The sequence below is a fragment of the Anabas testudineus genome, chromosome 5 (assembly GCF_900324465.2).
Source record: "Anabas testudineus chromosome 5, fAnaTes1.2, whole genome shotgun sequence".
NCBI classification, from domain to species: Eukaryota; Metazoa; Chordata; class Actinopteri; order Anabantiformes; family Anabantidae; genus Anabas; species Anabas testudineus.
Genome location: NC_046614.1, coordinates 22,692,536 through 22,717,068, shown reverse-complemented (window position 1 = coordinate 22,717,068; position 24,533 = coordinate 22,692,536). Strand labels below are relative to the sequence as shown.

Below are 24,533 nucleotides of genomic sequence, written 5' to 3'. Positions count from 1 at the left end.
ATCTTATCTTTATTAATGTTTATTTGTATTGAGGCAAGAATACAGCATTAAGCAACGCCACATACTGTGGCCTAGCATTAATAGCCTAAGCTAATTTGCGATGTCTGCTCCTGCAGGGGCCGTTAAAAACACAAATGATGAAACTGAGTGACGCACAGCAGATCGTGCATGACGGAATAGTCTGAGTTTGATAAAATCCAGCATGCTACACGATGTGCCCCTACTTTGAGAAATGGCAGAAATAATTGGCCTTTAGTTGTTTTACGATATCTGGCTCTGAGAGATTTGACCAGTTGGTTTTTTAACAGATAACATGAATGAACACATTAGTGTGCACAGATCAAAACTAACACGTCATTGTTGCAATCAGCAATTTAAGTTTAAGGGATTTAGTCTGTCAGGGCAGTTGAATAATGAACCAACTAGTTAGTGAAGAGGTTAAGAGGTTTAGACTGTCACTTTAATGAAAACCAGTCATCCAGTCAGTTGATCAACATTATAACAAGTTAGGGAGTCGGTCAGGCGGTAAGTCAGAGCGCCATTTGACAATTAGTCAACCAGTGAGTCGGTAAAGATCTTAATCTTTTCATTGTAATAGGGAAATGACTGATTTCAATCAGCAGTTAAACCAATAAGCAAATCAGGAGTTTAAAGGTGACTAGAGGTCTCTCAGCACCAAATGCTGCAGCATTGTGCAGAACAGGGTCATTAGAGAGAGGAGCTACGCCGTCTCAAACAGCTGAGTAGTGATGTGCACTACTCTGATTCTCTGCCAGGTTACGCAGCAAAAGTTTAATTAAACTGATCTTTGACCTTGGGTATAGGTTGATCTCCACAGCATCCATCAAAGAGGAGGGAAATTGAATTTGTTCATCTCTGGATTCCCTGAGCTGCATCTGCGCTCTGATCGTGCTACAGTTTGTATTTAAATGCTACAGCAAGGCAGGAAACATTAGAGAAGATGAGGTTACCAGGTTATAACATTACTACTGTTAAATTCCCTGTGGTCATGTTTTGTGCTTCTCTTCATTTTGTGCACAGCAAACTTCCATCTTGCACATTTAGTCCTAAACGTTTATTTCAGTGCAGGTTATTGTTACTATAGAAAAGCATATGCACCTCCAGTCTCTGCTGCCTGTATCTTTTCACCAACCTCATTAAGTTCAGTGTTGCTGTTCTTCTCTCTACCATATCTGTGTATGGCCAATCCAGTACGGCAGGGAGAGGTCATAGTTACAGTATAAGAAAGTACAGTACATTATCTGGATGTTTTGACAGGATGCAAGTTTCCTCTCCAATCTGACCCCTTCACCCTTAATTTCTACCTCTTTAAATAACAGGCCTGTTATTTCCTGCAGAAGCACTGAGCCCTGAGTGGCGAAGTGCAGAACTGTCCAATAGGATCCTGGTATATCCTACGTATGTAGGGTCTGTTTCCGTCCTGCCTTCAAACCCAATGGTTTGTTCTAGAGATGGAGTTTAGTCAAACTACATTTATTACATGTTGCACAGTTTGGTAGTAAACTGCCCTTGTGGGGACATCTAATAAGCTTATTAGGTGGGTTAAGATGATAACGAACAATTGAATCAAGTCTAAACCAGACTCACCGACCAGTATGCAGCTACAGTGGAACTTCAGTTAAACTCATTCAGATGTGTCTGAGATGAGAATTACGAGAAACAATTCGGAAATCCCGGAATTCAGTCAGTTAGATATTAAAGCAGTGAATCAGAGGTTCACAGCAGAAATGAGGCCAGTCAGTCAGTCAGTCGGCCTGTAGGTGGCACATTAACACACTTATTCACCTCCAGCAGGCGACTCTCCCTGTGTGCATGAGCGCATTGCTGCTGTTACATAATGTCCTTTTCTGCTTAGATCCGCCCTACATCAGCTGCCACAGACACAAACCCTGTGAACTTCACTGTTCTTTAAATTCGGTGCATTCGCTGATTTTTCTTTTTTTTTCCTCCCGTTCTTTGTAAGATTACGCTGCATTTATGTATATTTAGCTGCACGCAGGACAAAATGTCATTCGTGATAGATAGCAGGCTGATCAATCCTAAAACAAAGTGCACAATGCATGCAAAAGGATGCATGGATAACTGTATGTTAAAATAATTAGCAGCCGACACACACGGATTTAATGTGTTTTTCTATGCAGACCAGACTTCGTGCATATTTTACCATTTTTAACGTAGCAGTGATTTGGCTATTGTTCCAACAATGAAAGGCTGTTCAAATGAGCCTAATTATATGTGGGGTCTTGTGTTCAGGTTCCCCCTGTAATATTATCCCCGTCAGGTGAAAATAGTGTTTCCCGTAGCGCCCCCGCCCTGGATGAGCTGGGGCTTTTCATGCAGAGCAGACATACCTGCAGGGCTGATCCCTAAGTAAGGCAAAGGAATAATCTCATCAAATGACTGGCTGCAGTTGGGGATAAGATAAACCGGCTCAGAATTTGGTAAGAGGAAACGCACAAGCCCAGTTCCAGCGAATCCTTTATGTCTGTTACGTAACGCACAGAAGAGTCGGTGTGAGATGGACCGGGGAGGGAGGGGGGCTGCGGAATCCGAGTGGGGCTGTATGGGCTTCATTCATCCTCATCCAGGAATGCAGAGTCCCTACACCTCCCTATTTAGGCTGCAGGGTTTGCATCTTATCTGTTTAGTTGTCCTGTGAAGTGTCATTTAAAGTGATTTATTATGGTGAATTTTACAGCTCCGAAAATAATTTATAATAATTAATTAATTAATTAAACTGTAAAAAAAAAAAAAAAAGCGCATGCATCATATTAAAGTTGTAAAAAAATAGTTATTCATAATCTAAAAGTTCCGCAGGGGGGGGTGGATTTAATTCAAACTATGTGGACAAGATGACACTTTAAGATACTTTGTGGTTGTAGGAGGAGGAGAGGCTGAGGATGGAGGATGGAGGATGATGGTGAAATAACCCTGCAACAGTTGGAACTGGAAGACAACGTGGCTCTGAGAGCCTTGTGCCTGTCTGTCTGCCTGTCTGTCTGTCGGCCTGTCTCTCTCGCACATTCCTGCATTTAAAGGTACAAAGAGGGGAGGAAGCTGCCTGCTACCCCCCCCCCCCCCCCCCCCCCCCCCTCTGTTGGGCTGTAAAAATACCGAACCGGCTTTCTGGACTCTTTGCATCCTCCGCTAATAACGGATCTCGTGGATCCTGCGTGCACCACGACCCCCCCACACATTTGAGACCTCTGCCCCCTCCGTCAGGCTGCAGACAGACAGCCGGCTCCTCTCAGCGCTGCTCCGACGCGACACGTGTTTCTTCTGTCCCAACTTTACCCGCCACCATTTTCCTGGAATCCCTGCTTGCACCGTATCCCTCCGCCGCCGAGACAACATAGTCCCGTTTTCGGTGCCAAATTAGCCGCTGTCGCTCTCGCGTCCGGTTTTTCCGCGCGGACTCGATGTTCACGGTAACCGGCGGCGGGTTTACCAACGGCGGGTCCGAGCGCCGTTAACGACCCGTTGTCGGTTTTCACATTTTGGCGCGATTTTGCGGCGGAAGGACACGGGACGATTCTCGAGACTATAAAAGCGGAGTGACCCCGGCGGCCACACCTATTCTGTCCGGTAGTAACGGAGGAGGAGACGGGAGTGGGAGCCACACCATGCTGCCCTGTTCCAACTTTAACTTTACACGCAGAAAAAACCACTCGAGCAGACAGCTGTAGGTCTACACGCCTCTCTGTGGACTTTATCGGATATCTTGGACCTGGCCTCGGTGTTCTTCCCCCTTATTTTTATTTCTCCCATAAGGACAGTTGGAGGTAAGACAGCTGCTTGACCCGGGTTTAATGTAATGACATGTTGGTTCACTTTTATCCGGGCTGTCGGTGCTAAAATGGGCTTTTTGTGTGTGGGTTTTTGCATTTGGTATGACTGTAAGTGGGAGAGTTAAAGAGTGCCGGTTTCACGTGGGGACCCGGCTTTGCTCAGCCCATGCGTGGTTTAAAGAGCCTGTCCAGAGGCGTACCCTTCCCTGAGGAAACCACGAGGATTAAAAGCTTGGACTTTGCCTTTTTTCCACACAGAATCAGTGTAGAGAGATGGGTTATTCCGTATGTAGGCTGATATAATGAAAGCGTTGCTTCTTTAAGAATCAGATTTAACCGTTTCTACTCAATGTGCTGAGTTTTAAACGAAGTCTGGTGCACGCGCATGCAGCCAACGCTTCCCGACCGCACACCGTGAAGCTTCTGCCAATCTGCGTTCAAAACCCAATTCAGAAAATGTGTGTTTTTATTTCGTGCGTTCGTTTAGTCTGCAGTTGTGCCGAGTCACCGGTAGTTTTAGTCCAAGACATGCATTCATGTGCCACAGACAGGCGGTCAGTGTTGCGTGGAGTAGGATAATGTCATAAATACCATTAATTAGGTTTTTTTTACTGTCTTGTCACGGCGCAGTCTAGTCTGTATTTAGGTTTTGGCTGAGGTTTCCCAGGCTGTGATGGGAAAGAAAGGCAGCCTTTAACTCTCAGAGCCCGTCTGCACCACACACACTGCTGCTTTGTTCTCCAGCACCGCCTGCAACACATACCATCAGACCCCATAGGAATATTAGAGGGTTTTTTAATTCCCTGCACCAAATAAGACTCATTCTGTCTGATCCACCCTTTGGATGAGTTTGTTCTAATCAGAGATGTTTCTGCAGTGTATTTTAGTTTTATTTGTAACAGAGATCCAGCATGTCCTAACTGATTAGGATCAGGGTGCTCATTCAAAGTCGTGGCTTTTTAAATGATAATTACCCTGAGCTACTATGCTGAGGGTAATTATCATTTGTTTGTTGATCTCTTAAATAAATTGTCTTGATTTCCTGTGGTGTTCACTCTTGCTTTTGTGTGTGTGTGTGTGTGTGTGTGTAATGTTAAGTGGTTTTAAGTTGAGTAACAAAAGGGAACAAAATCCAGCCAATAGTTCTCTGGAAGTATTGTTTCTACCAGCAGGTAGCTGGACACTTAGTGTTTAGTAACTTTCTAATGAGGACACATGTAAATTGTGAAGGGAGGTGTTAAGTTTTTGCCCTGGTAACTCCCAGCTGTTGCTATGATGTCATGGGAGGGGGGTGGTAATCTTTGGGGTGTACTGTACGCCTCCTGGGGAGCAGCGGGGCGGGGCCACAGTGATGTAAACACAGATAAAAGGTGGCATGCTGCTGGTTGGGGTCTCAGTCTGGAGAAACCGGTTTAAACTTTCACTACAGCACGTGCTGCTGCTGCTGCAGGAACTTGTCCTGTTAGACTCTCTCGAGGCACTGCTGCTTTAAACTCACTACAGCCTCCGCTTCTCTGGATTTAAACTTTATAATCTCCACTACCTCTCTGATTTATTTATTTTTGTGGTTTTTATTGTTCTTAGATTCTACCACCAAACATGTTGCAAAGCTTCGCTCAGTCGCAGGACTGGTTTTGTTCTGAACCGCTGCTCTTTGATGATGAGTTCTGCCAGAGTTTGATGAAGGACCTCCAGTCTCTTCCGACACCACCGCAGTCTCCCCCCATGAAGTCCGGGCTGGGAGGCAGTAAACCTCTGTCTAAGGAGGACCAGCTGAGCTATGTGTCGAACATCCTGCTGGAGGACTACGATATGCAGCTCAACTGGAATTGCGACTTCTTCCACTCTGATGCTGCCGAGAAGGAGGGTGAGCCCAGCCAGCCCTGTTCGCCTCTGGAGGAGAGCGGCGAGGACTGCCTGTGGCAGTGCCTGGCATCAGACAAGAGTTTGGAAGAGAAGCTGGTTTCCACAATGCTCGGCTCCAGCCCGCTGCTGTCTGAGATCGATACCAGCATCTTCGAGGAGATTGCCGGCTCCACGCTGGACTGCCAGAACCTGATGGACACTCAGGAACCCAGTGAAGCCACATCAGATTATGGGTCAACCGGTGGCGAGCTGTCCACCTATTCATCCAGTGATTCTGGTGAGTTCAGATCTTTATCCTCATTTTTAGATTTTACGTATTTTTTACTTGTGAAAGTCTTGAATCTGCTTTAAAGGCATTTTTATCATATTTAATAGTGTTCGTTGTCATGAGCCTTTAATCTCATCCCTTCCTTGTTATTGTGCAGCTTATCAGTATAAACAGTCCTCGCCCAGAACAGTTTCACTGGCGATATATTTGTAATCCACTGTTAATGTTTAGTGGCGCTGAGCCCAAATTGTTCTTTGCACTTGACTTATCTGGACGCCAGCAGCCCACCTGTAATCTGCAGGAGCCTTTTATGACTCGAGGTTGTTTTTGAAGTGCGGGCGGGGTTTTTGCTGGTGACAGATATGAGTAGATGAGAGCTTTTAGGAGAGATAATTTACACTGTGTGTGTGTGGGGGAGCTGACTCATGTTCATTGCTCACTGTTGAGCCTCCATCTATTTAGTCCTAATGAGTCACTTCACTGACTTAAGCCCTGCAGCACTGTTGGCTGTAACCCAGGGGGGAAGTGGCACAGTGGCATTTATTGAATTTTCTTCTGAGTATTACTCATTGGCAAAAATGTAAACATTTAAAATGTTTGTTTTTATTTTAGTATTTAAAAGAAAAACTTAATCTCATCAGTAAATTAATAGGTACTTACGTTTTCTTGTTGCAGTTTCAGTTCTTTCTAAACATTAAAACTGTAACTACTGTTTATATGTTCAACTGTTGCTGTGATCTAGTCTTCACTCAATAGCAAAGTTTGCAAACTGTTGTAAGCTACTGCACGTTTATCGCTGTTTACAGTACAAGGAAATACTTTCCTAATGTGTGAGCCAAGCCCACATACACATAGTGTACGGTGTACACTTTTATTTTTGGTGTCGGCTCTCATCACATCTTAACAGAACAGATAAAATTACCACAGGGGTCAGAAAACAAAGTTGTGTCAGAAAACTTACCTAACCCTTCTGTCCTTTGTTCTTCTTTCTACAGAGGAGGAGATAGATGTGGTGACAGTGGTCCGTTGTCCCTCCAGCCCCTCCCCTCTGCCCTCATTGGCTGACCTGTCTGCCCGCCAGCAGAAACGGGAAGAGGAGCAGCGGGCTCTACAGCGTCATCACATAGAGATCCAGCTGCAACACAACTACGCTGCACCCTGTCCCGCGTCGCCACCACCTTCCTCCTCATCGTCGTCCAACAAGCGTTCGAGAGGGAGCGATGGCTCGTCGCGTTTCCACCACTCTTCTCGCAGCTCCTCGTCATCGTCGTCCTCTTCGTCGCGGTACAGCCACCATTCGTCCCGGAACTCGACAGAAACGGAGGACGAGGAGGAGCGGCGGCGGACTCACAATGTGATGGAGCGGCAGCGACGCAATGAGCTGAAGAACTGCTTTATGCGCCTGCGTGATAACGTGCCCGAGTTGTTGAACAATGACAAAGCGTCCAAGGTGGTGATCCTGAAGAAGGCCAGAGACTGTATCTATGGCCTGGAGAATGAGGGACACAGACTGAAAACCAAGAAGGACAAACTTAGAGCCAAACAGGAAGAGCTGAAAGCCAGACTGGCACAGCTCCGCAGCTAGTGGACCAGCGGGCGTTTTTAAGCTGTTAAGAGACATTGTGGGGTAGGTGAGGGTGGATAAGGGAAGAGACTTTGTACAAAGACGGAGGGTCGGGTGGGGATAAAGGTTGGCGTATTGTGAAAGGAACGCACAAAATTTGGCATTTCAAAGACTTTATGGTAACAATAGATCTGGACTGTGTAGACACATACACACAAACACAACACACACTCATTGCCTCAGAGATGCTCATTCTCATGCCATGACTGCTGACTGTTGAAGGGTGTAGGATGTTTTGAGTTGAAATAAGGATGGAGCGACCAGATTTTATATTTCTAGATTGGCTGGATGCACACTGAAAAACGGTCTTTAGTAATTGTTTTATTTTATCAGATTCTGGATTGTTTGTTCTGAGGGTGCAGGTGAACGAACACATGGCAGAAATGCATGTTGGGTTGAATAACTGGAAGCCACCACAGCTCAGTAGTTGAATGAAACTTGAATATTATGTTTTCAGGATGTGTTGTAGCCATACTAACCAGTGATCCCTCCACTCAGATATTTGTTGGTGGCTTTGAAGTTATTTGTCTTTGCACCTCTGTCAGTTCCAGTTTAACTCTATGTCTGATGCTACTTTAATTTGTTGATCTTCAGTGTGCATTCAGCCCCTTCTGGCCTCAGGCAGCCCACTGGGCTCAACACCACTCTGTTGTCAGGTTAATGTGTGTTAATTATAATACTGTATTGACCAGGTTTGATACTGTATACGAAACAATGCTCAGCCTCTGTTCAGAGCACCGGCACCAGTTCACTCACTTCCGCGAGTGTGTGCGCGCCCACGTGCTTTCTCAAGTTGAAAATTGCCTATTGAAGTATTTGTCATTGATGAATTGAAATTCAGTGGTTGCCATATTAAACAGCATTCAGGTTTTGAGGAGACTGAACTGGAGCGTGGACTGAACTGTGAGCTGCTGTGTTGTCGTAGCAAATCAGCCAAAGACAGAAAACCTCAGATTCATTCAGCATTTTATTCTTACCTGTCTGAAGCAGAGTAACAGACTGATAGTGTCCTGGAATATTATTTAAAGGTTCTGGTGGGAGGGAGCTGCAACAGCAGCGATACTGTGACGTAGCTGTCGCTCGTAGAGCAGCCATTTTTAGCGTGGACATTAAACTGTAAGCATTTTTACAATGACATGACTATTAGCTAGTGGAAATAATTAAAATGTCTGATAAATCAGTCAGTGGCCCTCTGTAATCAAACCTGATGGAAACTTGTAGCAAAACCTGGTTTCTGCTTAACACCAAGGTGTTTATTTGATCCACATAGTTGTTAAATTAATGTGGGCCACTAGCCTTGACCAACATTCCCCTGTTTTAGAACATGGACAGCCTTCACTGGGCATAAAAGACACGCTGAAGGTAGCTAGGACACCAAGTAATATTTTAAAGTATAAATTAAGGCTTTACGTGTTCACCTGAAGCCTGTTGTAGCCGTTTTATATCAGGTGTTTGTTGATCTTGTATGTTGGGTTTGGATCTGTTTTATTTTGAAAATACCAATAATGGGGTTGAATGTTCAATTGAATGTCATTGTATTCTAATTATTATCCATTGCAAATGTTATCCATTAACGTGCTTTCATGTAACATGTGCAAACATTTGCTTGTTTGTCAAATGTTTTAAAATGCATCCTGTTTTTTTTTCTGTTGATGACTAGTTCTTCCTCCTTCAGCCTCCGTGTGCTTGAACAGACTCTTTGGGAGGAATAATGAAAAGAAACCTGTTCTGCCTTGAAATGCCTTCTGTTCAAGACTCCTTCTTTCCTTTGTTTCATTATTTCGCTGTCTGTTTAAAACCTCATCTTCTTCCAACATGAGCAAGGTCTTTTAGAGAAGCTTCAGCTTTTTGTTAAACTTTTCTTTTTGTCACAAAGAACTCTGCCTTTTGATTTGAGGCTTCACCAAGACAGCAGGGATGACTTATTTTCTTCTTGGCATGATAAAACCTACCTCCACCTGGCCACAGTCTGGCCTGTAATGTAATGTGTGTTTTTGTGTTCTTTTTTGTGTGTTTTAAATAGTGTACATATTTTTTTAATGTAAATATTTGTTATTGTATCATAAATTATTTTAGTCTTTTTTTTTTTCTTTGTTCATTTGAATTTGAGGATTTAAACGTTATTCTTTACAAAGCAGCACTTTTTTTTTCCAATGTTGACATAATTAAAAGAAAATGAACGAGAGTCGAGAGTCTCTGTGGTTTATTACACACACACACACAACCAATGATTAGTGGACAAATACCAGGCAAATGTCTAAACACACCTTCTCATTCAATGGTTCCTCTTTTCTACAGTTTAGATTGATGCCTTTGACGTCAAAACTGAAAAATCACACATGGAATTATGCTGTAATCAAAGCGAAATGCCAAATACCATCCTACACTGTACCAGCCTCATGAATTAGTTATTTGAAACTGCTGTGTCTTGTCAGAACTGGCAATCATGAAGGATAAAGATCGCCTATATACAAAGAACTTCACAGAAACGCAGAAATCAAATCAGTGACCAGAATCACCTTGACTGAACAAACCCATCTTCATACAGAAGCTCCAAAACTATTAAAAACACATTAGTGAGTCGCACGGTTGCGCTGGTTGACTTGTTCAACCATCCATCATCTATGCTGGTTATTTCCTTCTGCATTAACCTTCATGGAAGTCTGTAGCTGATCCAAGCTGTCATTGGGCGAAGAGCCCGGTCCTCTCCGGACACGTCACCAGAATGTCACAGGTGACCAATTACTATTCAGTTGTATTGGGCATTTTTAGCCTTTGGAGATCCAGAAAACCCAGAAAGTCATCAGCCTTATCGACTGTAGTAATCATCATTGTAGCAAGAACTGCTCGATAAGAACTTTAAGAAGTTTCTTCAAGTACAGCTGCAAAAACTGTGAAACGCTATGATGATACTGACTCACGAGGACCATTCCAGGAAATTGAGAGCATCTGCTGCTAAGAGTCACCTGCCCCGGAAATAACCCATTAATGGCACCTCATATTAAAGTCCAAATCAGTGCTTGAAGTAGTACAAGTAGCAGAGGCATCTCAGCTGTTCAACTGTACTTGTACACAGTAGCAGAGCAGCCCTACACTCTAACACTGACTCACAGTGGACAATGCTGTTTTTAATTGGTGATTCAGAAATAATGAAGTGTAACCACAAGCCACTTCTATGAAGCAGAGATGTGGAGTGAGTGGGAACCTCCATACCTACAGATTATGTTTCAAACATGTCCTGACGTAACCAACACCAAATCAAGTGGCACAGCTCGAGTCTGTCGGCTCATTCTGGAGCCACAAAAGCCTTGATACAGCATCGAGTGTCTGTTAACAGTGTGACATTATGTGTAAGATCAGTGCAGTTCCCCTTTGACTACTCTCAAATTCGATCACAATATGATTCATTTGATTTGCCACATGTGCAAGCAACAGACTGTAAAGATGTCCAGAGACGTCCAGCTTCCAGCACAGCCTCAACTAGTGGGTTAATCACCCAGAATAAGTAAAGGTACCTGTGTGGGTGAACTTCTGTTGTTCATACTGGCTGTAAAACACCCCCTTTCTATGCATGACTCTATTGTAATGGCGCAAATAATGATCCTTTAGGTAGGTAGGATGGGAAAGGTGCCATTGCAGCATGGCCAGAGGGCACTTTACAGTTTTTAACACTTAGCTGTCATTAGTCACTTTCACTGCTCTCACTACAGACTTCCCAGTTACTTTTAATATTCTGCAACAAACAAGGATGTGAAAGGCAAAGTAATATAATTAAACAGATGATTGGAAGATCCCATCCCCAGTGAAAGTCAATTTTAGTTTGACAACACCATGAGAAACTCACAGTCCTTATTCTTTGCACCAATAATCGTCTTCTCACACCTTGTTACCCTCTGTGGCCCCTCTCAGGTGTGAAGGTATGCAAATGTTTTCTCAGGGCAGAGTGTTAACCTGCTGCAGGTGGGGGCGTTGTGCAACCTGAGCTCAGTCCATGTGTCCCAGTGAGCATATGGAGCAGGTGGACATGGGCCAGACAAGAGGGTCTGTGCTATCTGGATGCTGTGCAGTGTTGTTTTTCCTTTACACTGACTTCGTCATCGTCAAATGGTGAAGTGGTCAAAGTCACAAGGTCAACAGAAAAAGACAACACTGATCGCAGGGATGGGTTTAAAACACGTTGGATCACTTCTTTATAACTTTCATGTGAAAAGTTATTCTGTGTTATGACAGGACAGTTGGGTAAAGTAAGGATGGACATAGAGTGTGTGTATGTGTCTGTAGCTATGTAGGTCAAGTTGAGCAAGTGAATGTGACTGTCAGGTGTCTCCGATAGCAGCTAACAGACCCGTCCAGATGCCATAAAAGCCCTTTAATCAGTGAGTGACAGATTAGGTTTGTTTTATGAAAGAGTGCAGGGAGAGGCCTGATAATAACTACACACAAACAGGCACATATTATCTCACTCTGTTCCAAACCTGCATTTGTTGGAAGGACATTCAGAGGCGGAGCGTTGCCGGCTCTTGGCACCAGTTGGGACGCTCATCACGTGTTTGCTTCTTTTATTTACACTTTATTAGTCTTTTTATCATCTTGTTTGTTCCCACGCTGCACTCGTGTAACTGAATCACACAGGTTAATGTTACAATGACGTGCTATAAATGTTTCACCTGCATGTGAAATCCTAGATGGGCCGACCAACTGACCGACATTGCCGTCTCCCGGAACCAAGCATGGAAAACACATTAATGAGCCACGCTGTTGTGCCGGGTGACATCCATTCATTACCACACACTCACACACTGTGGTTTATTTTGAATCACTCCCACATTCAGCATCCTGCTGGAGGAAATTCTCACTATGGGAGCTCAATGTGGATTAAGATATGTACGATTTCCTGTTGGTGTGTTTGCTATAAAATGTTCAATGGGAACAAAATGGCTGCTATAAATATCAAAAGCCAAAGGGCTGAGGATTCGACTTAAAGTTTGGATAGAGCGTCACTTTAAAGTCAAACTGCAACAGACCAAGCCCTGTGTGTGTGTGTGCGGGTGGGTGGGTGTTGTACAGTAGCCGACTGTGTTTGCTTCTCGTGTGGTTCAGTGACCCAAATGTTTCTGACTCATTCGCTCTGATCTGCCGCATCGTGACAGACAGAGAGACCAGAGGATGGAGAGATGGAAAACAACGCAAAGAGTCAAGAGGAAAGAGAAAGAACTGAGAAATTCAAGAGGTGGGGAGAGGAAAACGGGGCATACGGCTGAAATGTTCCAGCGGTGCAGAAAATAATGAGAGACTTCAGAGAGAATGTTATAACACAGCTCTGTCCAAACCACATTCTGTATACAGTCACTAGACCACAGAACAACACACACACGAGTCATGCATGTGGTATACGCTTGTGATTTTGTGTCTTAAATCTTATCCCAGCATTCTCTGCGGGATCCTGTTTACTTATAATGTGCATTGTTAGTTAAAGGTGCTTCCCGCTGTAAATCTGTACAGAACATTTACCTTTTTGTATTACGCTTGAGAGATGGTCGTTGAAAAGTTTGCATTCATGGTGGAGTTCAGCCATAAAGTGATTATTACACCAAAGGCCTCTGGGCAGAGGGCGTTAGACACCCCAAACATCTGTTTGCTGCAGTTTGTTCTCTTTTCGGATGGTTTATGTCTCTTTGTGGTCATTTTGTGCATCCCTTAAGAAATATTAACACTCACGTCACACCCATTCCCGCTCAGTTATCCATCTATGAAGTCACTCTTCATGACCGTGGATGGATTCCCGCGTATTATACCAACAGAAATTTTTAAGACTTCTTACTATGCTGGGATTTTCCAAATTTCCACTGTAGTCTTAAGCATTATTAGAAATTGATTACTCACATTGATATTCCTGCACTTTCATCATTATCATACACGTGTTACATATTTGAAGCGTCGCTAGTGTGCTGTTTTTTTTTTATTTGTGATATTTCTGACTTATTATTAGTCATCTGTAATAGGTGTTTTATTTACATTTACAATACAACAGATTTAAACTGTGTTTCTCTGAAGCTGAAAATGAATTTTACTGGACCCTGTAGTTTGAAGGAATCTGGTAGTTCTTTATATATTAGTGAAAGAGTTTCAGTTTTCCCACTGACCGTCATCAATAAATAAGAACATTATGTAAATACCATGAATCAGAGACCATTCAGCTCTTTTGTGAATCTGTTAATACATTGGGCGTTCAGTGTGTAGCAGCTGTTCTCAGTCATCATCTTCATCATTGTGTGCTCACACTGAGATGTTAAATCCACCTTTAGCCTGGATGTGACTCAACAGCCAGTAAATCGACGTTCTTTCTAGGCTGTGTTGAAGCTGACGCAGCTGGCCCACATTCCCTGCATCTGTAACCTATTACCCAGAACCCTTTTCTTTGCTCCTTGGCCAGGAGCTCCCCCCCAGGGCCGCCATCCAGCTCTGACGATGCATTTCCTGTCTGCACATCTTTAGCTGCGAGAGTCATGTTAAAATAATAAGGCTATTATAGCAGAGCTTTGTCACGAGAACGAGATCCTGAGTCCGGCTGGCTGGCACACTATGTGTGTGAATAGCTGGTGGGGAAGCCAAGAAAGCATGAATGCGTCTCTGTGTGCTTACTTGTGCCCGTGTGTGTTATTCTTTGTCGCAGCGTGTGGATGTTTTAGTTTTAGTTGTTTTTGGAGAAAATAAATGTAGTTCATTTAAATAGCTTCATCCTCCCAGTTGTCATCATCTCATCATTTTAAACTTTAAACATTCAGCAACAAAACCCATGAAAAAGTCAAGTTAATGAATAAATCTATGATATGGAAGAACCTTCAGGATGAACACATACACTTCTAGACTCAGAGTGTATTTCTTACTTGACCATATTGGAAAACTAAAGCTTTTAGTTCAGAAGAACCACACTGGAAGGAGGAGAGCGAGACACTAAAGAGACTAAAATAGCAGATGTTCTAATAGCACAGATTTTTTTTCACAGCATGAAGTTGGTGTGAATGTCGGATACTCTGTTTAGGAAAGTAACAGGAATGGTTGGTCCCTTATCCGATTTCAGAACGGTGTGGAGCTGGGACTTTCCGACAGTATCAAATAATACAACATGCAGTTCACAAAGAGTGTGAATCTTCAGATGGAGCCTTTGTAGTCAAGCTCATTTTCAATCTCACTTTGTTAAATTACATTCCCTCCGTCCTACTACTTCCAATCTCATGAGAAAGTCGGAGAGGGGTCACAGTAGGAAAACCAAACAAGAGGTTCCAGTATCCTGTCTGTTCTGAAACACGGCGCCGCAGTCAGAGGAGCACGTTAGCTCAGCTTGTCGTGTGGGAGCTGGGGATCAGTGCGACACAGTGTGTGGTCAGTGGGATGGAGACGTGTTGGCCGCTGCAGGTTTTCACCTAATGACTGAAGATTGTTTAGGTCTGTTTGCTCTCACTTCAGTCCCCTCCCACTCCCTCTTTAGCTCCATCCTCGCTCTTCTGCTTCAGTGACCTATTCAGACTGATCTAATGTGTGAAAGTGTTTACATCAACATATCATCAGCATGCTCAAAGAAACCACTAACTGTCTCACACGTGTAGATGTTTTTTTCTGCATCAGCGTCACTGGAACATATCTGTGAGGTGCAGTAGACTCCACACAGTCTGCTTTCTAAAACTTTGACCTGACTTCTGTTGACACGCAGGGAGTGACAACAACATATTCAACATAATGCAGATTACTTTAACTGTACATATAATAAACATGCAAAGAGGTTTTTACAATTATATAATAGAAATGTTTACTGTTGTGCTAATGGAGGACTTTAGACACCATGTAGGGGTGATGTTACTCTTCTAATGTTACTGTCACTGTTACTAACGCCCTTATTTTCCCATTATTCCCTAAATTATGCCATAGTCATTTTACTTAGTTACTCTATCTTTACTGATAAAGTTATTATAAAGATAAGAGAAGGTAGAGATAAGATGAGGAGCGGTCAGTAGAGCTCCCACTTGTTTGTGCCTAAAGGACCCAGTTGAGCTCGTTCAGACAACTGATCTGCTATAGGCAACTTCCAGTGGAGGTCTTCCATGCGCCATTTGGTGGGATTTTTTTTAAAATCTCATCTAGTCTGGGAACAAACTGGGATCTCCCAGAGGGACCTGTAAAAACCTGTTGGGGAGAGAGAAGTCTGTTTGCTTAACTGCTGCACCACTGCGACTTTAGTTCAGATAAGGAGCAGAGAATGGATAGATAAAAGGATTTTGACATAATCTGTTTGTCTCGTGTCATGTGTTTATCAATGACTGTGTTAATTGTTAACACGGTGAAGATGCTGTTTAGTGATGACGAAGAAAGTCCATAACTAAAATGATGTAGACGTCATAAAGTCAGTACTAACAATACTGGTGATATAAGATAAAATCTAACTTAAATCTTAATCTGAATAATCCTTTAGCATGGTTTAAAGGATGATACTGACTCTGTGAGTGTTATTTCCTTAGTTAGGTCCCTGACTGCAAAGCCAGAACTCCGGAAAAGGGAGAAACACATCTGCACAAGTTCTCAAGCTGCATTAATTGTACGTGACTAAAAGATCAGAAAGCACAGAACCAGGACACAAAGAACCTCAGAAGTGACCTTAATATTGTAAATAGTGGGAGCCAGTGGGAGTGTGATGTGGTCTGGATTCTGAGTTCATGATGTTCTGACCTCATGTATTTATTGCGTTTTATTACGTTCATTCTTTTTCATTATCAAAACCTGACGCCTACAATACTTACAATGCAACTTGGAACACTGATAACATGGACGTAGAGTCAGGTGTTAATGCTACTTTGAGCTGTTAGCCTCAAACAGAGATGTGGAGCAGGCTACATAAGTCTGGTCACCTCACATCTTTATATATCGTACCCCTAGATTGTCCTCATTGTCAAATTTCATTGTATATCATCATATACCTCATTGTATATGTATGAAATTGGTGGATTTCCCCTTGAAGCTTTTAACAATACAGAGGTTTCTAAATTGATAAATTCAATCCTGGTACTTTACCACAAGCTTTTCAATCCACCCATGAGACACAATGTTCTCTGTGACAGATGACTGCACTCGGGTTTCACACACTTGAATGTGGATTTTATAACATGCTGACATGAATGGACATCATCAGCTGCCTGGAAGATTGTGAAGCTTCTTTATGGTGCCTAATTATCTTTTTACAATGCTTAAAGTGGATCATGTGGTCTTCTTTAAGGGGACACCATATTCATAATCACGTTTTGTCAGCATGGGAACTGATAGCGGATGGTTGAGAGATCTAACAACAACAACCATCTAGCAATTTAATTGACGTGTTAAAATGCAACATGTCCTTCCAGAGATCAACCTGATGATCAAACAAAGTGTACGAACTCAAGTAGTTACTGCTGAACGTGCACTTTGATCCAGCTGATACCTTTATCTGCTTCTTCACAGAACTGGGGTTACTGAGTTCATTCAAATAAGCTGATGAGGGGAGGCCCCTCTCTGCATGACACTTGGAGTGGAAAAACAAATGTGCTAGGTCTTGAGAGTCTTGAAATTCCCCCATGACATCTGACTTGTTTCCTCTAGTTTAAATAAAGAATGTCTGTTAAAAAAATTTTAAAAAACAAGACCTGGTTTTGAGGTTACACTTAGAATGAGGTTTAGGTTGGTGGAAGATTTAGTCATCTAGTGGACTTTCTCAACATAATCATAGATGCTTGATTCGCTGCTTGACTTACAGTAAATCACTTTCCTCATGCATCTTCTCTGAGGTAATAAAAATAGGATTATAAAGTATTTATTTATTTTTATTTTTAATTTTAATTAATTTAATTAATTAATAAGGCATCATCAGCTGAGACTGCAACTGGAGCTGAATAACTGAACAAGTACTGTACGGCCACACAAAGCACTGTTTCTAGCAGGTTATGCTAGAGAAGAATACTCTGAACAACATGTCGTCCATTTATTTTAGTAGTTGTTTCCACCAGTGACACTGGAAGACCTCACAGAAAGGAGCGAGATGTGATCGCTTTAAAGAAATGTCCTCTGGATTGAACTTGTTTACACAGAAATGGTCAAAATAGTTATGGACCTATACGCTAATTACTGTGGCTGGATAGTGTAGTAGTAGGATTGCCTCCTTCTGTGGGGGCGACTGGGGTTCAAATGTAAATGTACTGCACAAAGGGAACTTGTTACTTGTTTAAATGTTGATTCTAAAAAGAAATAGTTCCTAAAACTAGGTAACCTTCCAGCACTTCTGCAAAGCTATACTGCACACACTGACATGCAATATGTGTTAGATTATGGCTTATCCTTTAACAATTTCTATAATAAGTAGATGCATTTTGTATTTTTGTATTATGTCTGGACCCTTTTCTGTGCACCAGACTTAACCAAATGTGTGGGTATGTAAATAAACGACCACATAAAACGATGTAAATAAAAAGATAAAATAACAAGAAACAGTTAAAAAGCAGTAACATGACGTGTAACTGTGTGTCTGTGGTAATGTAATAAATGATTCACAATGACATGAAAGCAGACAAGGGGAATGCAACCTGGATGCGTACTAATAGAAAAACACCAAGCCTTTACCTGACTGTGTGTGAACCATTGCCTGAGATGACAAAAGGGACAGAGATTAATGTTTGGGGAGAATCCCTGCAAACATTCAAAAGAGTCTGACTCACCTGCATCTGAATCATCCCACAACAATTCAGGACAGATGAAAGTAAAAAGCAGAGGTTCATTTCTGCAATAAACTATGTCAGAAAACCATGGTAGGCCTGTTTCACCACTTCATAACACATTTCTGGATGAATCATCAGTACAAACAAGGGGGCACAATCAATAACAAATGCGAGTGTACAGCTTATTCAAAGCTGTTGTCAGTGCATAAAGTCAGCAGAACTGAAATAACTCAACATCTCTTCAATGAACTGTCACAGAGTTTTGGTATAAAGTGGTAAAGACGTTCTTTTTCTCCTAAAATAAACTCTACTAGCTTTGATGATGAGTTTTCATTCCATCTAGTGTCATCATCCAGCCCATTCTCAGTTACAGTGCAGGAGATAATGTTGCTTTGTCTTCTGGCATCTTTGGCGAAACCTCTTTGCATGTTATGAGACACATAGTGGATCGCAAAAATTATCCAGGTAGTTATTTTTTCTTTTTACTTAACCTAACTGGGAGGTTTTGGACGAAGCCGTAAGTCAGTCGTCTTTATGCCCAAACTCAACCTAATTGGTGGTTATGATTGTTGCTATGATGATGGGTTTTACACAAGGTCACCATCTTTCCTTTGGCATCAAACATTGCAATAAGGACATAAAAGGGTACCTATAACATTGGTACATGACGCCAAAGGAGTTAATTACGTTAAACAACATTATTTAATATCGTGGGATAAGAATATGTTGCGTCATCAAGTCAAAATCTAAATAAGTACCTTTGCTTCTGTATGATCAACACTAATGACATTGTGCATTTAGTGTTAATGAGCAACATGCTGACATAATTAACTAAATGTTAAAGATGGTGAACTTGTTCATCATGATACCTACTGAACATCAGCAGATCACATGTTTGTTAGCATTTTAGTTCCTTTGCTTTGTGGATAATTGTTTCTTTCTTTCTGACTTTTCTGCTTCTGCTTTGTTTGTTCATGTGTGAAGGTGTTTTTTTATTTATTTTTGTTTAGTTTTGTTTCAGCACCGAGTTCTTTGCCGGGAAATATCAGTTGTCTTCTTTAAGACTGAAAGGAAAAGGCACAAGTCTTTAGAGAAAACAGGAAGACGCAGAGACCACCCCTTCCACACACACATACACACACCTTTTATTGTAAGGCCTGATGTGCTGATGGGAACTCAAACAGAGAACTGAAAGTGGGCTTCCAGTGTGTGTGTGTGTGTGTGGAAGTCAGCAGTACACTGGCTGACACACACTAACGTATCGGGAGGTGGGGGTCGTGTGTGTGCTAACTGCCATTTCACACTAAACTCAGCAGCAGCCTCTTCATTCATGTCAGTGGGTTCAATGCGTTGGTGCAGCGGCGCTGAAGCTGCAACCTCTGGAAAATAACGCATGATTTAGCTTAAACTTGTGCCACGACGCAGTGCAACGTCACCTGGTAACAGATTAACCACCTTGTAAAGCATTTACAACAACAAGTGTAGAGAGGGAATCTCAATGCTCCAGCGCACTGTTGTGGACGGGTAGCGCTCAAGGTTTTGGCGTCTAATTCTTACATTGTGTGTGAAGATCAGGTGTCCACATACTTTTGATTTACTCTGTTATTTAGAACCAACTGTCTTCTAAAGAATCACTGAAAAGCACAATGGGAATTTCCTGTTACTCTTCAAACGCAACCTCACAAAGCAGAATATGGACAGGGTTAAAGGTTCAGTGGTGTTTAGCGCTGTCACCTCACAGTTTGAAGGACGGCCGGGTTAGTGTGGAGTTAGCATGCTCTAGCCATGTGTGGGTTTCTACCGAGTTCCCAAGCTTCGTCCCACAGTCCAAAGACCTGCAGTTAAGTTAATTAGTGACTCTAAATTGCTCATAGGTGTGAGTGTGAATGGTTGTCTGTCTCTGGAAATCAGCCCTGTGATAGACTGGTGACCTGTCCAGGGTGTAACCCACCTCTCTCCTAATCACAGCTGGGATTGGCTGCAGCACTCCCACAACCCTCAACAGTTGAGATAGAGGAATTATTTTACATTTGATTAATTTATTTGATCATTTAAGACAAAATCAACAAATATTTACAAATAACCTAAAATAGAAATAGCTAATAAACACATTAAAATAATATCTGGCCATAAACTATTGGATTAAACAACAAATTGTTGCAGCTTTATCTAATATATTAATTTGTAATGTAAGGAAATGCTAAATACCATGTACCATGATACACCATGAATACTTTCACATGTTCAATAAGTAATTGTAAAATTAAACTGTATGTGCAAAAAACTTACAATGATTTCAGTGCTTTACAACTAAGCATTAGGTGAAATATCTTAAACTCACAGGAGTCAATAAATTGTGCCGTGCATCTGTTCTTTGATGCCAAACTCAAACAGTACACGAAGACGTCTACTATCTGGTGTTTGATCGTCTTCATCTCGTGCCTGCATCCTGTAGCAACGTTCCCACACTAACTCAGACCATCCTGTGGCTTTGTTGGAGGCTGTGTGCAGCACGTCCTTCGAATAGAAAGAAATTCCACCAATTCCCTGCCCCGCTCCCATCTTTTAAGTGTGATTGTGAGTGTTTGTATGTACTTAACACCCCTCCCCATCAGCAAGCTTGTCGTCACTTGTCCCCCACTACAAGATAAAAGGCATTTTTGAATATCAAACGACCTGACACTTGACCAGACTAACACCCCTCCTCCTCCTCCTCTTCACTACATTCTCAGAGAGAAATATTTAACTCCTCTGCAGCTGCAGTGACTCTGCAGGATCAGACTTTACATGTCAGCTATTTCATTTACTTTACCTCTTCACGTTAGTTAATTAGCTTTTTTTAGAGCCTGTGAAGCCATTCAGAATAATTTTATTAAAATACTTCTTTTAACCTTCTTCATAGCTGCAGTGCTCAGTACCTGATAGATACGTGTTTGAGGTCACGTGCACTCACAAACTGCCTGGTTCAAATTACACTGAAGTTTTATTCTGGGTCCAGACCAACCTGTGCCTGTTGAGTATGTGGGTTCTTCCCCCTTTGCCTTCTCCATTTCTATTTTCTACTCTGCTTTGTTTGATCCCCTTTTGTCAGGTTATTCTTTGCACCTTTTTTCTCATTCTGCACATTTACATTATGTATTAAAACTAATTCTTAATACACAGAAATGTCCTTTAGCTTAGCATGCTCACATGCTTCAATGCACACATGCACACACACATGGTATGTGGATCCCTTGGTCTGACAGCAAGATGTATGGAGGACAGATGGACACACAGACACAGATAGCTTTTACTTTTACAACCCCTCTATTCTTCACTGTGGATCTTGTGTCTTTTTCTTGACTTAATTCAAGTGACAGCTGTTTTATTTTAAAACGCTGTAAGATACATTGTGCCCCATGTGTTAACTGTACATGCTGGATTTATAAGTGAAAAAGAAAAGAGAAGTTCTTTAAATAGCGATGCATTAAAGTACTCAAACTCTACATGAGGTCAGATTTTTGTCTGAGACCTGGTCAGACAGAGGTGTCTGCACTTTTCTCTTTGTCTCTCACTTTCTGCACAAACATGTGATGTTGAAGTGTTTAACATCAAACTTTGGAGTTTAACTAAGACTGTTCAAGGACTCGAGAGCCTGTCTGAAAGAGGCTGTACAGACACGAAGCAGTCGCCAGTACTTTGTCTCCTATTTTTTATTATTTTAATTGAACAACTGTTGTTTTATTTATCTGCCAAACAGCAATTAGTTGCCACAATTTATTTTTATGTTGTGATAACTTGTTAAAGATCTGCAGAATCTAATTGGCAGCTTTTCTTCCAAGCCAGTGGTCATTTTTATGAAGTTAAGCTTGTCTCAGCTTTACCCTGCAGTGCAGCTGAGTTGAGCCTGTGAGGCTCAGCAGGGACTGAAGACCCAGGTCTCATTCACAATAGACAGAAGCTGTTACTGACTTTTTGAATCTGTATGTATGAAAGACCCATTAGCCATTCATAGTCGTCTTTACCTCCTTTGCATTAGCTTGGCTGTGATAGTATCTTGTCATTAGCATCCTGCTGTTAGCATGCTGGTATGCATCAAATACCAAATGGCTGCAGTTCACCTTCTGGCAGCAGCAGTAACATCTCCAACATCTTCAACAGTCTGTGAGGTGAAGGATGACCGCACAGCTGCCACACACACATAAACACAGGAGCCACTGAGCACATATACATATGAACACACATTTGACATTTGACCTCTTAGATTACTGGATAACTGGATGTTTTATAGTGAAACGCACACTGGAGCACACTCACGTGCACAGCTGACACAGATGCAAACACACACGGATACAGTTCTGAAAAGAGGAGATCGTTTGTTGGACAGAAGTGGGGGACAGGTGATGGGTCAGGTTCTGGTTAAGCTGGTGTGCAGCAGTGTGTTTGCACACAGCGTGGCGACAGGTGTGTGCATGTTGGGTCAATCATCTCACACACAAACACACTCGCACAGTGGGATCCTTCTCCCTGACAGCAAGACGAATGACGGCGACAGATGCACACATAACTTTTATTTACAAAACTGTGAGTGTGTATAAGGGGCGTGTGTGTGTTTGAGTGTGAGCGACGGACGAAGCAGGAGAGGACGAGTTGAACTGAACGAGAAGAGGGTGAGGACAGACAAGAATCCAGAGAAAGTCACTCAAGAAAATCATCAGCTACAGGGTAAAACACATCATTTGAAAAAGAAAGTGTCATACAGACATCAATCCATCCCCAGTCATGTCTGTGGACTTATTTAAGCAACAGTTACAGCATGTGCTAGATTTTATTGTCTTGTATATATATATTACCCTTTTTAAAGTGTTTGCCTGTGTTTTAGGTTTTCCACTCCATCAATCCGGGTGCACAAACACAAAAGGTCGAACAGTTTACAGGCGGTGGAGACAGGTCCTGAAGACAGAGTGGTTGCATAGGACGAGGAGAATTGTAACTATTACAGAAGTGTGTGCACCTATTATCAAGGTGTTGATGCTAGAACTGATTCCTGAATAAACATAGATTCATTTATGTTAATGTCAATAACTGTGCTGTGTATTTGCCTAAATAATGTTTAAAATGACAGATTTAATTTAAAGGTAATTGAAGGTTCATGTTATCTTCACAGCTTCTGTTAGGCTCAGGCTCCATTCATGCTACTTGCAGTTAAAGGCACAAATCTGCTGCATGGTCCTGACTTGTGTCTCTCAGTTTTTCACTATAGGGTCAGACAGCAACACCAATGAGAGTCTGAACACATCTAGGGGGAAGTTCCCCCTGCAGGAAGCACGTTGGACCATTTAGGCTTCATTCCGACGCGCTGGATTTTGACGCAGCCCTTTGCAGAAAAACAATGCAGGTCACTGGGGGCAGGAGAGCGTGGTGGAGTGTTGTTTAATGTGCTGCTGATGCAATGAAAAACTATCACAGTCCAGAAGTGGGGATGGATTTATGTGTTAGCACTGACTAGTTGGTAAAACACTGCAAAGTTACTCAGTTATGAGTTTTTATCCTGTGACTGAACTCGTGTTTTAGTCCAGATGATGGGTTGTAAGGATGAACCTACAGGTCTTAGTGTCTTACAGTGAACATGCTCTTAGTAATTCCTGCCTACTGTGGCAAAGGGAAGATCTCCAACACTATCTTCTTTACTAGTCTACAAGCAGTGGGCTGATAGAAAGAGGCTTGTCTGAGCTCTGTGTACTGAACACTGGTGTTATAAAACTGTATTCTCTGTACATAAAGTGAAGTTTTGCATCACAAATAAACAAATGACTTTCTCATGTAAGAAGTAAATCTTATTTAAATCTGAATACTGACTCTCAGAAGCTAATCTAGTGTGGACACAGTCTCCATTCTAAATCACCTCACTGTCAGGTCTTAAGCCGGCCTCAGGGGGTCGGCGGGTGGAGAGTTGGGGGATTTGGGGGTGAAAGGGTGAGTTAGGTGTTGAGGGGATGGTAGGGGGGTCAGCAGCTAATGATCTTAAATCCTTGACAGGTCAAAGGTCTTTAGAGGATCCACTTCCAGGATACAAAAAAGTTCTGTTCTAAGTTTGAGCTAGAACAGTCTATTCAGCTACAGAGCGCTGACCTTTGACCCTCAAAAGTTCTTATGAAGACAAAGTTCTGCCTCTGGCTTTAATATGTAATTGTTGCAGTAATTTTCCATGTTGGTGTTGTGGAAAATGCAATTAGCTTTTCAAAAGCAGCGGC

The 24,533-nt window shown here is 42.3% G+C and overlaps 1 protein-coding gene across 2 annotated transcripts; it reads left to right on the top strand.

Annotated features, from left to right (window-relative positions):
* The first annotated feature begins 3,548 nt into the window (after positions 1 to 3,548).
* On the top strand, positions 3,549 to 9,752 carry mych (myelocytomatosis oncogene homolog). 2 transcript variants are annotated; one of them, XM_026348484.1, is made up of 3 exons: positions 3,549 to 3,803; positions 5,394 to 5,952; positions 6,939 to 9,752. In XM_026348484.1, exons 2-3 carry the CDS (start codon positions 5,409 to 5,411, stop codon positions 7,526 to 7,528), a joined length of 1,134 nt encoding a protein of 377 aa, XP_026204269.1. In that variant the 5' UTR covers positions 3,549 to 3,803; positions 5,394 to 5,408; the 3' UTR covers positions 7,529 to 9,752. The 2 variants fall into 2 exon arrangements, with proteins under 2 accessions (XP_026204269.1, XP_026204270.1); XM_026348485.1 differs by lacking the exon at positions 3,549 to 3,803 and having other exon boundaries at positions 3,817 to 5,952.
* The last annotated feature ends 14,781 nt before the right edge of the window (positions 9,753 to 24,533 follow it).